Below are 12,772 nucleotides of genomic sequence, written 5' to 3' on the forward strand. Positions count from 1 at the left end.
TCCCAAGAACCTGAAAATTCTTGAATGGGGAACAGAGAACCTGGGCATGGAAGAGGCCTGTAATGTGAGCTCTGTCCCTCAGCAGGGGCTCTGCCTTGCCTTGGTGGGACCCAGAGGGGTGAAATTACTCCTTGGGCAAGTGGTAATTGAAAGATGCCCATGTCTGCTTGAGAGGGGTAGGAGCCAGTCCACAAGAGACAAGAATGAGCCTTTCACAATGAATATCAGAGGCGCAGTAATAAAAGGTTTCAGAAATCCGCCATTTAGTCCCTATTCTTGTTCTCCAGAAACCAGTGTCTGTGTGAACAGTTCTCAAACTCAGAGCAATGGGCGTCTGAAACTGGATAATCATTGGTTATGGGAGTCGTCATGATTATCGTGAGAACCTAGGCGGTGACCCTGGCCTCTGTTAGAAGCCAGTAGCATTTCCCAGTATCGACAGCCTAAAGAAAAGTCTGCAGACATTACCAAATGCCAGGGTAGAACAAAAGTGCCCCATTGAGAACCGCTGTTCTGTAGCAGTGGTTGCGGAGGTCTGCTGTGGGGAATCGCCCAGTGAGGAACTCTTCACGCTGCCGTGGAATACTGTTGCCACGCCCACGTACAGCATTCTAACCTGAATATACAGGCAGGGAACCCTGGCTTCAGGAGATTTAAAAACTCCCAGGTGGTTCCAGTGTACAGCCAATAATCATCCTGCTGTTCTGGGAATCTGTCTCTGAGGAAACCAGAGGCTGTAGTGGATAGAAGTCTCTTCTCCCGCAAATCTGTCCCTCCTACGAGATGAAACATGAAACAAATAAATGACAGAAACGGACTGGTGATAAGAACTGATCAGGGGCCAGTTGTGCTGGCGCACGCCGGTAGGATTTGCTGAAGGAGATGGAGACAGGAGGATCACGAGTTCAAGGCCAGCCTGGACCACAAGCCTGTGGTGGGTCTTTTAGCCAGGCAGTGGTAGTTGATGCTTTTAATCCCAGATCTCGGGGAGGGGGCAAGGGCAGGCAAATCTCTTGAGTTCTAGGCCAGTATGGTCTACAGATCAAGTTCCAGGACAGCCAGAGCTACACAGAGAAGCCCTGTCTAAAAAAAAAAAAAAAAAAAAAAAAAAAAACAGCAACAACAAAAGAAAGGAAGAAAAGAATTGATCAGAAGAAGAAATATACTAGAATAGGGAGGAATTGTTTTCTTATGGGTTATGTTTTGTTAGAATGAAATGGATGAATGAATAGGCGTGTAATTGAGTGATTTAATCATGGACAGGGTAAATGAATGAATGAATGTGTGGTCCAGGACAGAGTGAATGGGAAAATAACATTTGAATCAATGGATGAATGGGTGAAAGGAGGGGTGGGAGAGGGATAAATGGACCAATGAGAAAGCGAGTGGATAAATATGAGGAAGAATAGGCATTCAGATGGACAAATGGAGGTGAGTGGATATAGATCCAGGCTAGTGATCAAATGTGCGTGGGAATACTAGGTGAGTGTGTAAATGGACAGGTGAATGAGTGCGTGGACAGGTGGATGGGTGGGTGCATGCGTGGTAGTGAATGGATTGATTGATAGGCAGTAATAGTAGGTTGTAGGGTCCCTCCGGTGCAGCTAACGGTAACTTGTGGCCTTCCGGTTTTTCTTTCTCTAGTGACCTGAGCAACAACAGCATCGGCATGCTGACCAATTACACCTTCAGCAACATGTCCCACCTCTCCACACTGTGAGTGTGCTGTCAGCCATGCTTAACACCCGTGGGCATGGCCATCCAGTCTCGTCACCCCTCATTCTTGAGGTGCCCTGCTGTCGTGGTCCTCGGGGCTTTAGCTGCCCCCGTGAAAGGCAGGCTTTAGTCACCAGAAGATACCAAAGGGAGAGCTAGGGGCCTGGCAGATGGAGGAACTGGAAGCTAATTACCTCTGAAGAAGGCTGTCTTCTGAATGCCTTCTGGGATGCATGCATGTTCTTTCCCGGTGGAGGATTTCCTACACAATTATATTTTGCTCAGACCCATTTACTTCCCATTAGCTCCGCATGTTGTGAGCACACACCATTTGATAGTGGAGGGAGGGGGGTAGGAAATCTGATTAGAGAGCCAGTCTGCTGTGGAACATGGGGGCGGGGGACCAGCTTAGGAGCTTCCTGGAGTGGTAGGAGGCTTCTCTTCCCTCTGTATTGCAGTCCCTTTGACGATATATTAAACCAGGGAAATCAGAGGAAATGTTTGCTTTGCCCGGTCCGCAGTGTAAACAGTGCACCCACGAGAGCAGGAGTAGCCAGCGGCCTCCCATTTCTCTTTCCACAGGATCCTGAGCTACAACCGGCTGAGATGCATCCCTGTCCATGCCTTCAATGGGCTGCGGTCACTCCGAGTGCTGTGAGTCACAGGGCCTTGGGTCAGCTTACATGGTACTGGCCAATAGCACGAGACCTACAGAGCTCTCGCCTTTCCCCACTGTCCCGTGAGCAAAGCCCATTCATTGCCACCCAGCCATGCTGATTGACTCAATGGGGTAAAGAGAATGCACTCTATGAGTCGGCCATTACTGAGGTTCAGCACACTGCCACTCATAAGCCTTTAGCCAATCACTCACCCCCTCAAGTCTGTACTTTGCTGCGTATCCGATAGGTCATCCCATGCTGCAGTTAGGGAATTAGGCTACACTCATGTGTCCTCCCTCTCGTGAGCACAGAGTGGGAAATGGAGCCACACTGAGATGAGCAGGCCTCTCACGGGTGCTCCCTGTGGCTTCAGAAGGGTGATACAGCACCCTCTGCGAGGACCAGAGGTGACAAGCTGGAAGGCCAGGTGCCGTCCAAGCTCGGAAGGTTGGCTTGACAGGGACCTTTTTCAAAGACCGAAAGTTTTAGGTCTGGGTACGGAGACATGCATGTGTAATCCCAGTCCTTAGGGAGGCTGAGGCAGGAAGAACAGGAATTCTAACCCAGCCTAGACTATTTAGTGACTTTGAGTCTAGCCTGGGCCACTTAACAAGATACTGTCTCAAAAAAAGAAAGGAAGGGAGGAGGGAGGGAGGGAGGGATAGAGAGAGAGGGAGGGAGGGAGGGAGGGAGGGAAGGAAGGAAGGAAGGAAGGAAGGAAGGAAGGAAGGAAGGAAGGAAGGAAGGAAGGAAGTTAGTTCAAGTTTTAAGAAGTCGCCAACATTTATAACCGACAAATCCTGATGTCCACCTTCTCTTGGGGAGTCAAGAGTCCTAACTGTCCCTGAGCTCTTCCTCTGCATTTCTGCAGACAGGACTGCACAGACTGTAGCCTCCCCACTCATACTCCCCCCTGCCTGCCTGGTCCTGTCCTGAGTTGAAGACAGCTCCGCTGAGACAGAGGCGCTGCACACAAAGGCTAGGGGGCTCCCGAACACTTCTGGTCCCCAAACATCTCTGTCCCTCCCTCCCTGTGTGCCTCTTCACCCATAAAAATCTGATAATGATGGTAATTGCGTCTCTGAATCTTAAGAGGACTGAGTTAGATGCTGCATCGAAAGCACATGTCCAGCTCTGGCTACTGTGAATATGGAATGACTCATCTGTTGTTCTGGTCTCATGGGGGCTTGCTGGAGCAGGGGGACACTGCTCTAGGTTAGACCCAACATTAGGTCCAGCTTTCTACCCTACACTAGGCTAGACCCAACTCTAGGTCCAGCTTTCTACATTGCACTATTTTATTGAGAAAGACAGATGTTGTGTCTTTCCGCTATCCCTTTTAAGGTATCTCCTCATGATGGTAGAGAGGTCATCCTGCTCTTAAACCTCTCACCTGTATTTTCTAGTCCATCATTATTCTAAGAGCGTCTAACCTCCATATTTGAAAAGGTCGGATCTGGCCATTCCTTCTCCTGATCCTTTGCAATAGTACCGTCAGCTTGAGAAGATGATGCCCATTTTTACAGATGGGGAAAACCAAGCCCTGGCCAATGAAGTAACTGGCCAAGTATGCTTGAGTACAGCCTCCTGCCTCAGTGCCATCCACAAACAGCACCCAGCAACCTCGTCTGTTCCGAGACTCTAGGCTAGTGTGATGTATTAAGACCTGCAAAACACCCATGTCAGCGGCAGCTCCTGCCACATGTCATCCACACTGTTATTAAACATCAATTCCCGGGGGGGCAAAGAAGTGCCCATGCTGACAGTGTGCAATCTGTTATTGTCACTTACTTACTATCCGCATTCTCCAGGGAGCGTGGGAATGGAAACATCGGTGAAACCATGTCCGTGTTTCCAGCTGAATGCAGGAGTGGATAGGTCTCATTCGTCTGGCCCAAAGCCAGACCAGCTGCCCCTTCCACTGCCTGCGGGACCCTGTCCATCCCAGCCTCCAGCCTCCCCTCCAGGCAGTCTAGTGTTGCTGGGGATGCATTGGAGGGCAGAAGAGAGAGACCTTGCGGTTTTAACTGATCTCCGTGCGTGGGTCCAGAAACTTGGCAATAATTCACAGATTCAGAGTGAGAGAAATAGGTTTTCCCCATCCATCTGTCTGTTCACTGGGGTGATGAGGTGAGCATCACAGCCTGCCAGGGGTTTCTCCTTCCTCAGGTCCTTGTGTGTCCTACCCCAGCCCTGCTCCCATCATGAGGTCCCAGGAAGGCATGCCTACTTTCAGAATGGGGGAGCTTGCTTCTTGAGTTAAGAGTCAGCAGGCTTCAGCAACGTAATCCTAGAGGCAGTGGGTCCTGGGCATAAAACCGATCTCAGAGTCTTTCACTCCACCCAAGTACCTCAGTGGGGAACAACCGTTTTCTGCATAAGGACCAATTCAGGAAAAATAACAGCGTTTATGGGCTACATTTTTACGATATTTGTATCCTTTCTTCTGGTAATTGCACATGTAGGAATTCCCACTCTAGAAAAACCCAAAATGAGGGAAAGGTTCTATAAATCTGAGTCTTTGTTGCATTGTTATTTTTTAACCTAAAATTTAAATATTACCTACCAGGACCACAATGGGGAAATGTATAAAGAGATTATGACAGAACTAGTCAGTGAAACGCAGTTATTAAAAGAGATAAAGATGAAAATGAGACACAGCGTGGGAAAGGGCCGGCTATTAGCTATGTGTGGGAAAGGAAACTTAATTATATCTGTAAACATTGACACCAGTGAACAGAGACTAGAGAGAACAAGAGAAAGAACGCTTGTGGCTGGCTCCTAGCACTGATAGAGCAGGAATGGAGACTCTTACATAGTGGCAGGTTAGGGAGTCGGGCAAAAGATGGGGTGGTTTTATTGTTTGCTTTTTTTCGTGTGTGCTGGGTTGAGATCATGTGTGTGTGTAGCTACAGCATGCGCATGGAGGTCAGAGGACACCTCAGGTGTTGCTCCTCAACTTGGGACAGAGCCTCTTGTCGTTAATTGCTGTGTTCACCAATCTCGCAGGCCCTGGGGTTTCTGGGGATTTTCTTGTCTCTGCCCTCCCATCTCGCTAGAGGAGAGCTGGATTGACAGAGAGACACAACGGCAGACTTTAGATGGGTTTGGGGTATCTGGACTCAGGTTCCCACACTTTTATACAAGTGGTTTGCCCACTGAGTCACCTCCCTAGCCCCGGGTAGGTTTGTTTTTTAACAGGAATTGCATTGTCTGTAATGACCTGCATGCATACATGTGTACACATATATGTGTGTGTGTATCTGTTTGTCTATGTCTGTCTCGGTGTGTGTCTATATGTGTGTATCTACTTAGCTGTCTGTGTCTCTTTCTCTGTGTGTCCATCTGTCTGTGTGTATCTGGTGTGTGTGTGTGTGTGTGTGTGAGAGAGAGAGAGAGAGAGAGAGAGAGAGAGAGAGAGAGAGAGAGAGAGAGAGACTGTATATACTTAACTCTTAACTGGCTGGCTGTCTCTCTGTCTCTGTCTGGGTGTCTGTCTGCCTGTCTGTGTGTTTATGTGTCTATCTGTCTATTTGTCTCTGTGTTTGTGTGTATTTATGTGTGTGGCTATGTATATCTGCTTAGCTGTTTGTCTGTCTATATCTTTCTCCTCCCTCCCCCCCGTGTGTGTGTGTGTGTTAGTGAGTGCGGCTAAGTACATTTCAGAGAACAAGACAGGAGAGTGGTCTGGAATCCAAGTGCAAACCATTGTGTGAGGAAAAAAACTATATTTTCTATATTTTCTCTACTTCCCTTGTGATGTAAAATAGCTCGTGAGAACATTCTTGTGGGCATTCTTGTCCTTCTTTGGGGGATCTGTGCACTCTTAGGGATCTTTGCCCCACACAGAATCACATGCTTTGTGTGTGTGTGGTCCTAAATGTCACTCCCCAGCCCCACTCAGGGGCACCTGGAATCAGTTAGGACAGGGAGGGCCGCCCCAACATGCACAGAGGGAGAGACTGAAGCTGTCATTCATCGTCCTGCGGATTTGTAGCTTCTCATCCACGAAGTAGGATGCTGATACCCACAAGGAGCTAAGGACAGCACGAAGCCCTCCTACAACGTCCCCAGTAAGGGCTCCAGATGCTCTTTGTTTGGTTACCTTCCCAAGAGGGACCTCACTGCCTCATCAGAGACCTGGCCCACCTCTGCCAGCCTGGCGGCAAATGCTGGTGGTGAGCTGAAAGGTGGGACTGGTGGCCTCCAGACCATGGTGCAGGCTCATTCCTTGAAATCAAAGCCAAAGCTGAACATTAAATTTAGCAGTAACTTCGCAAAGAATGCGAAGAAGTCTTAGACATATTCCTGGCTAAACTTGTGACTTCAGAGATTGGGACGGAAACGTTTAGAGACTTGCTCTTGGTCATTCCCTTTCCTAATGCCTTCAGTGGACAAGCTGCCATGCTGGCCTGGGAAGTGGGCACGGACAGTAAGGGAGACGCCATGGCTGTCCTCTAAGAGGGGGAACTGTCAAGCTGAGGGTGACATTTGCAACCGAGGGTGACAGCTGAGAGGAGAGCCACAGGCCACAGTGACGGCAACACTGCATCCTGCCCATCTTAAAGCCATCTGAAGGAACAACCCTTTCTGGAGTGTCTTCATCAGTGTCTGTTAAGCCTTCCCTCTGCACTGCCCAGGGATAAGGGCTTCTGTGACATAATCATGTTCCCCATGCTTCTGTTAGCTCCATCTCACGTATGAGTAAACTGAGACTGAGCCAGAATAAGTAACTAGCCTAAGATAATACAGTTGGGATTCGAACCCAAGACTGCTTTCTTTCCAAGTCAGTCCCTTCAGCTTCCGAAGCTGAGACGCAGCCAGTGACACCCACCTAAGTAGAAAAAGGAGTGAAGAACATTCTAGAAGGTAGTAATATGGCTACCCTATACAGAGACCTTGAGATCAGGGACAGGTATGGAGGCTGGAGTGTTGGCTCTGTAGGTAAGAGCGCCTGCTGCTCTCCCAGAGGACTGGAGCTCCATTTCCAGCACCCACATCAGGTGACTCACAGCAGCCTGCAACTGCAGCTCCAGAGCTCCAAACCCCTCTCCTGGTCTCTGTGAGCGCATGCATGCATGTTTACATGCGCGCACGTGCACACACACACACACACACACAAGAAATAGTTTCTTTGAAAAGACAATGTGGAGGGCTCACAGGAACTTGCAGGTGTGGTCACAAAGCAGATTTCAAAATCTTTTTAGATACAAAAGAGTATAGCCAAATCACCATTCCTATAGACAGAACCAAAGCTGAACTCTTTGTCTCTGGGCTCCTAACACAAGGTCTTCAGACCTCCCTCCCCGCCTAGCTGATACCTGCCTTTAGTCTCCTGCAGCTCGTCCTCAAAGATTTGGGCATTGCTGATTGAAAATTGGTGTGTTTTCATCCTTACCCAGAGAAGTTTCTCATCAGAACTAAAGGGTTGTGATTTGGACTTGGTGGGAGGATCTGGGATGAGTTGAGAGAAAACCTCATCAAAATATATTGCATGAAACTTTTTTTAATTTTTTTAAAAAAAGGTGAAGTAGGATCGAGGACTTGGACCATACTACCAAAGTTCACTATGTCTTGGCTCCAGTCCAGAAATGGCGTCATGGGGCTCACAGACTTCTAATTTATATAAGTGTTGCCTTGAGGGGGCCTCAAAATAAATTCAAGAACAAAGTGACCATGTACTGGGTCCTATAAGCATCTGGGACCTTAAGGGCTTTGCACCAACACTCACAGCTGGCTGGCTTATTAAAAACATAATATTGTAATTGGCCCTTCCTGACCAATGGAGAGGAGACCAGCTCAAACTACCTAAGTGGGGGGGGGGAGGCGCGGGGAGGATATATCCTTTGAACAACTGAACAGTTCAGGGTAGGCAGTGGCTCTGGGACTAGGGAAGGCATGCCAGAGATGAGTGCAGCTGTCTTGCCCCTCAGCCCTCTTTCATGCATGGGCTTCCATCACAGGTGGGGCACATTCATCTCCTCATTCTGACCTGTGTAGCATCCTGACAGGCTGGAGGTTTCGCTCTGGTGGCTTAGCAGCCTGCAAAATGAAACCTCCTCCTCCTCCTCATGTCTAAGTTTCAGTGGGAGGCTCAGGGTTGTCTCTCACTGCCCCTATAGGGGAGCTAGCTCCTACTGTCCCTCTAAAGGTGTGAGTGCACCTGTGCTGGAATGAATGGATAACGGACAGACGGCGTTCAAAACTGTGGGCATGCGTGCATACGCAGGAGCTACGCAAAACGCAAAGATGCAGGAGGCAAGATGGCCGAAGCTTACACCTCTTGGATGGACAGGGCGGCAGAGTAGGCAGTAGAGTTCTCTAAGCAACCTCGAGGTGAGGGGTGGTAACAAACAGAGTTCAGGAGAGACAGTGAACCCAGAGATCAGACTTTGGGTGTGATGTTGGGTTTTCCGTCTCCTCTGAGACGGGAGTGCTATCTTCCTGAGTGGCAAAACGTTACTAAAAAGCTTAGTGGTGACTGTGGGTCTCTTTGATGGATGGGGGCCACAGTCCACATGGGAACTCCAGGGACATTCCCTTCCTTGCTTCAGGAGGCAAAGAGAGCAAGAGCAGCAGGGCAGGGGATGGGAACAGGTCAGACAGGACCATGATGCTGTCGCTGCTGCCAGCTTGACGAAGCACAATACATAAAACTGCAAGTCAGAGGCAGGCGGATCTCTGGGTTTGAGGCCAGCCTGATCTACAAAGCGAGTCCCAGGATAGCCAAGTGCTACAGAGAGAAACTCTTATCTTTAAAAAAAAAAAAAAAAAAAGGGCTGTGAGTTCACTGAGGTCTCCTAAGGAGCCTCATACTGGTCTTTGTGACACTGATTGCCCAGACCCGGCAAGAGCTCAAATAGGGCCTGCCATCTTTATTCAGGTGATAAGCACGTGGGCATTCAGAGGTCCCAAGGTTCAGACAGCCCGGGTATAACGAGGGATGGCCATCATCTGCAGATTGCCCTCAGCATCCTCTAGAACGGTGGTCCTCAACCTTCCTAATGCTGGGACCCTTTACTACAGTTCCTAATGTGGTGGTGACCCCCAGCCATCAAATTATTTCATTTCTACTTCATAACCGTAGTTTTGCTACTGCTCTGAATCATAATCTAAATATTTTTGGAGATTGAAGTTTGTCAAGGAGATCACAACCCACAGGTTGAGAACCCCTGGTCTAGAGGAAATATGCCCACTCAGCACGTGCAAGGCCCTGGGTATTTTACAGAAGGGAAACTAAGGCCCTGCCTAAGTACTAGGAGAAACCCCCTAGCCCTTCCCCGTGAACTGTGGTCCCAGGATCAACAGCATCAGTGCAATAGGAACCTTCAGAATTTTGGGTCCCACCCAGACCCCAAAGATGTACCTCAGACATGGAAATCTAAATTTTTACGTCTTTATTAGCATATGTTAATCACACATAATAATAGTTTTCATTGTGACATTTTCAAGCATGTATATAACGTGTTTTAATCATATTCATAACCTCATTTTCTTCTCTTGTCTCCTTCCCACTCTCATGAATCACCTTCCTCTTCCTCGTCAACTTGTACCCCTTCTAATTTAGCAGTACTTTGGTTGTTTATGTGATACAGTGAGTTTCCTTGGAGTTACTGACAAGAGCATAGCCCTAACCCTGAACCTTAAACCCCAAACCCTAATAAGGGTGTTTTTAAAATACTTTTAAATTTTTATTCACTCATTTCATGTGTATTGGTGTTTTGCTCACCTATATGTCTAGATACCACATGTGTGAGTTACGGACAGTTGGGAGCCACCATGTGGGTGTTGGGAATCAAACCTGGTTTCTCTGGAAGAGCAGTCAGTGCTCTTAACCGCTGAGCTGTCTCTCCAGCCACTGAAGCTGAGGAGTTTTTCCACAGGAGCATGAGTACCCTCCCAGTGACTATACTCCTATAGAAAATGTTTCTCCCTCTCTTAGCAACCTGTAGCTAACCAGGGAGGAGTGGAGTCTCATAAGCCCTTCCTTCCTCACAGCCATTAACTGCATACACATCCTCAAGGAGGGTGAGCCCCACGGCCCTTCCTACCCATCTAGACAGAGTGGTGATGGGCCCAGTCAGGCTCATGCGGGTCTTATACAAGTAATCACGGCTGCTTTGAAGCCAAGAATGCGTCAGCCCTATCTTGTCTGGAAGTCAGTCTTCCACCACTCCCCAACTCCCTCCAGTTCTTAGGAATTTTCTGCCCCCTCTTTCACAGTTTTCCTTAAGCCTTAGAAGGGGTCATACCCACATCCGTTTATGACTAAGCCCTCAACAGTCACTTCCTCTCGGCACTTTGGTGGTTATGTCTCTGCCGTTGCCACTGGCCGCTATAAAAAGAAGTTTCTCTGACTAGATCTAACAGCAGCACTGAACTAAACTATAAGCATAGTTACCTGGAAGGCACTTTAATGGGAACATCATGTCCACTTAAGAAAAAAAAAATAGTAGGTTTCCCCCATGACCTCTTCTGATACCAGACTTGAACTCCAGTGGGGACCAAGCCTCTCTAAGCAGAGAGTGGTCAGTTACCTATCTCCCCCTGCCCAGAACTGACTTGTTACTATGGCGCCATTGAGCACTTGTCGCCTGGCCAGTCGGCCCTATAGAACACAAGGTCCACAATTATCTCCCAGCAGCCTACACGGTACCGTCTGACTCTGTGAGAGCAAGCCCCTGGGGAGCAAGCTTCCAGCTCAGTTCCAACTTAATCTCTCTATACTCTGAGATCAGAGTATGTGGCGTCTTTATCAATAAGGTCTTCTCGCCTAATTCTAGTGGGCAATGAGCATTCTTGCAGATACCTGTGTTATTTTAGGGTTCTTAGGGACAGCCAGCCCACCATAGCCCTGGGATTTTCACTTACCAATCTGTGGCTTCCCGGAGCGCCATTATCCACCCACACATGGTACCTCCATTCGAACTCTTTTTATTTTTTTTAAATATTTATTTATTATTATGTATACAATATTCTGTGTATGCCTGAAGGCCAGAAGAGGGCACCAGACCTCTTTACAGATGGTTGTGAGCCACCATGTGGTTACCGGGAATTGAACTCAGGACCTTTGGAAGAGCAGGCAATGCTCTTAACCACTGAGCCATCTCTCCAGCCCCACTCTTTTTATTTTTTAAAGTAGTAAATATGAGGTTTTCTTATGACTTTTCATACATGTCTAATTTTGGTTTATTCTTCCACTGTAGACAGAGACCACTTGTTCATTTCCCAGCTGCCCAGCCCTGAGTAATAACACAGAAACTATATTAATTGTAGCACTGTTTGGTTAATAGCTTAGGCATAGTTCTAGCTAACTCTTACATCTTAAATTAAACCATTTCTATTAATCTCTGTAACACCTCAAGGCTGTGGCTTACCAGTAAAGGTTCCAGGGTGTCTGTCTCCTTTGGCAACTACATGGTGTCTGTCTGACTCCACCTACTTTCTCTCTATATCTCTGTTCGGATTTCCCACCTGGTTTTCTTTACTTTACTAAGCCACTGGCCGAAACAGCTCCTTTAATAACCAATGGTAATAAAACATATTGCCGGGTGGTGGTGGCGCACGCCTTTAATCCCAGCACTCGGGAGGCAGAGGCAGGCGGATCTCTGTGAGTTCGAGACCAGCCTGGTCTACAAGAGCTAGTTCCAGGACAGGCTCCAAAACCACAGAGAAACCCTGTCTCGAAAATCCAAAAAAAAAAAAAAAAAAAACCATATTCACAGCATACAGAGGGGAATCCCACATCATCCCACCATCGTTTTCTCTCTCTCATATACTTGGCTCCCACTGTCCCTGTCATTCATTAGTTAGCACTTAGAAAATACTAGATTCTTTCTACATAGTCTAACATATGCACTGGAGCTTCATGTGGCAATATGACTGTGGCCATTCTCATTTGACAATCAGAAACTGAGACTCGAGAGAAAATAAGCCATTTTGCCCAAGGCCATGCAGCTGGTAAGTGGCAGAGACAGAGTCTGAAAGCAAGCAGCCTGGCTCTGGAATAGATGGCACTAGCCACAGTTAATCAAGTACAAAATGTCGTATCTGAGACTAATGGTTCCATTAGGTAGATGTGGCCCTCGGCTTTTCAGGTGTAAAATCTGAGGCCAGAGAAGTAGTTTGTCCTACCGATATTCTACTACCAAAAAGAACTGGTTTCTGGTTTCTGATTCTTGCCCAGGTTTATAGAGTTTGAAAGTACATTCTCTTCCTCCCCAAGCCTTCAGCTCTTCCACTCCTCCTGCTGCTACTGTAGAGAGCTATGTCCATGGCCCCACAGCAATGGCAATGACAACTAATATCACTAGCTGTGGGGCTCTGGGGACCATAAACGTGTGGCTGGACTGGGTGAGTGTGTTGGGTTCAGTGGGGTCACTTGCTAACCTGTGTCT

The 12,772-nt window shown here is 47.9% G+C and overlaps 1 protein-coding gene across 1 annotated transcript in view; it reads left to right on the forward strand.

Moving 5' to 3' along the window:
* Slit3 (slit guidance ligand 3) overlaps positions 1–12,772 on the forward strand; it is a 593,945-nt gene that overhangs the window by 534,110 nt on the left and 47,063 nt on the right. Inside the window, exons 22-23 of the mRNA XM_057774230.1 lie at positions 1,645–1,716; positions 2,299–2,370. Of these exons, the coding sequence (XP_057630213.1) occupies positions 1,645–1,716; positions 2,299–2,370 (144 nt within the window). The remainder of the gene's footprint in view (positions 1–1,644; positions 1,717–2,298; positions 2,371–12,772) is intronic.

The sequence above is a fragment of the Chionomys nivalis genome, chromosome 7 (genome assembly GCF_950005125.1).
Source record: "Chionomys nivalis chromosome 7, mChiNiv1.1, whole genome shotgun sequence".
NCBI classification, from domain to species: Eukaryota; Metazoa; Chordata; class Mammalia; order Rodentia; family Cricetidae; genus Chionomys; species Chionomys nivalis.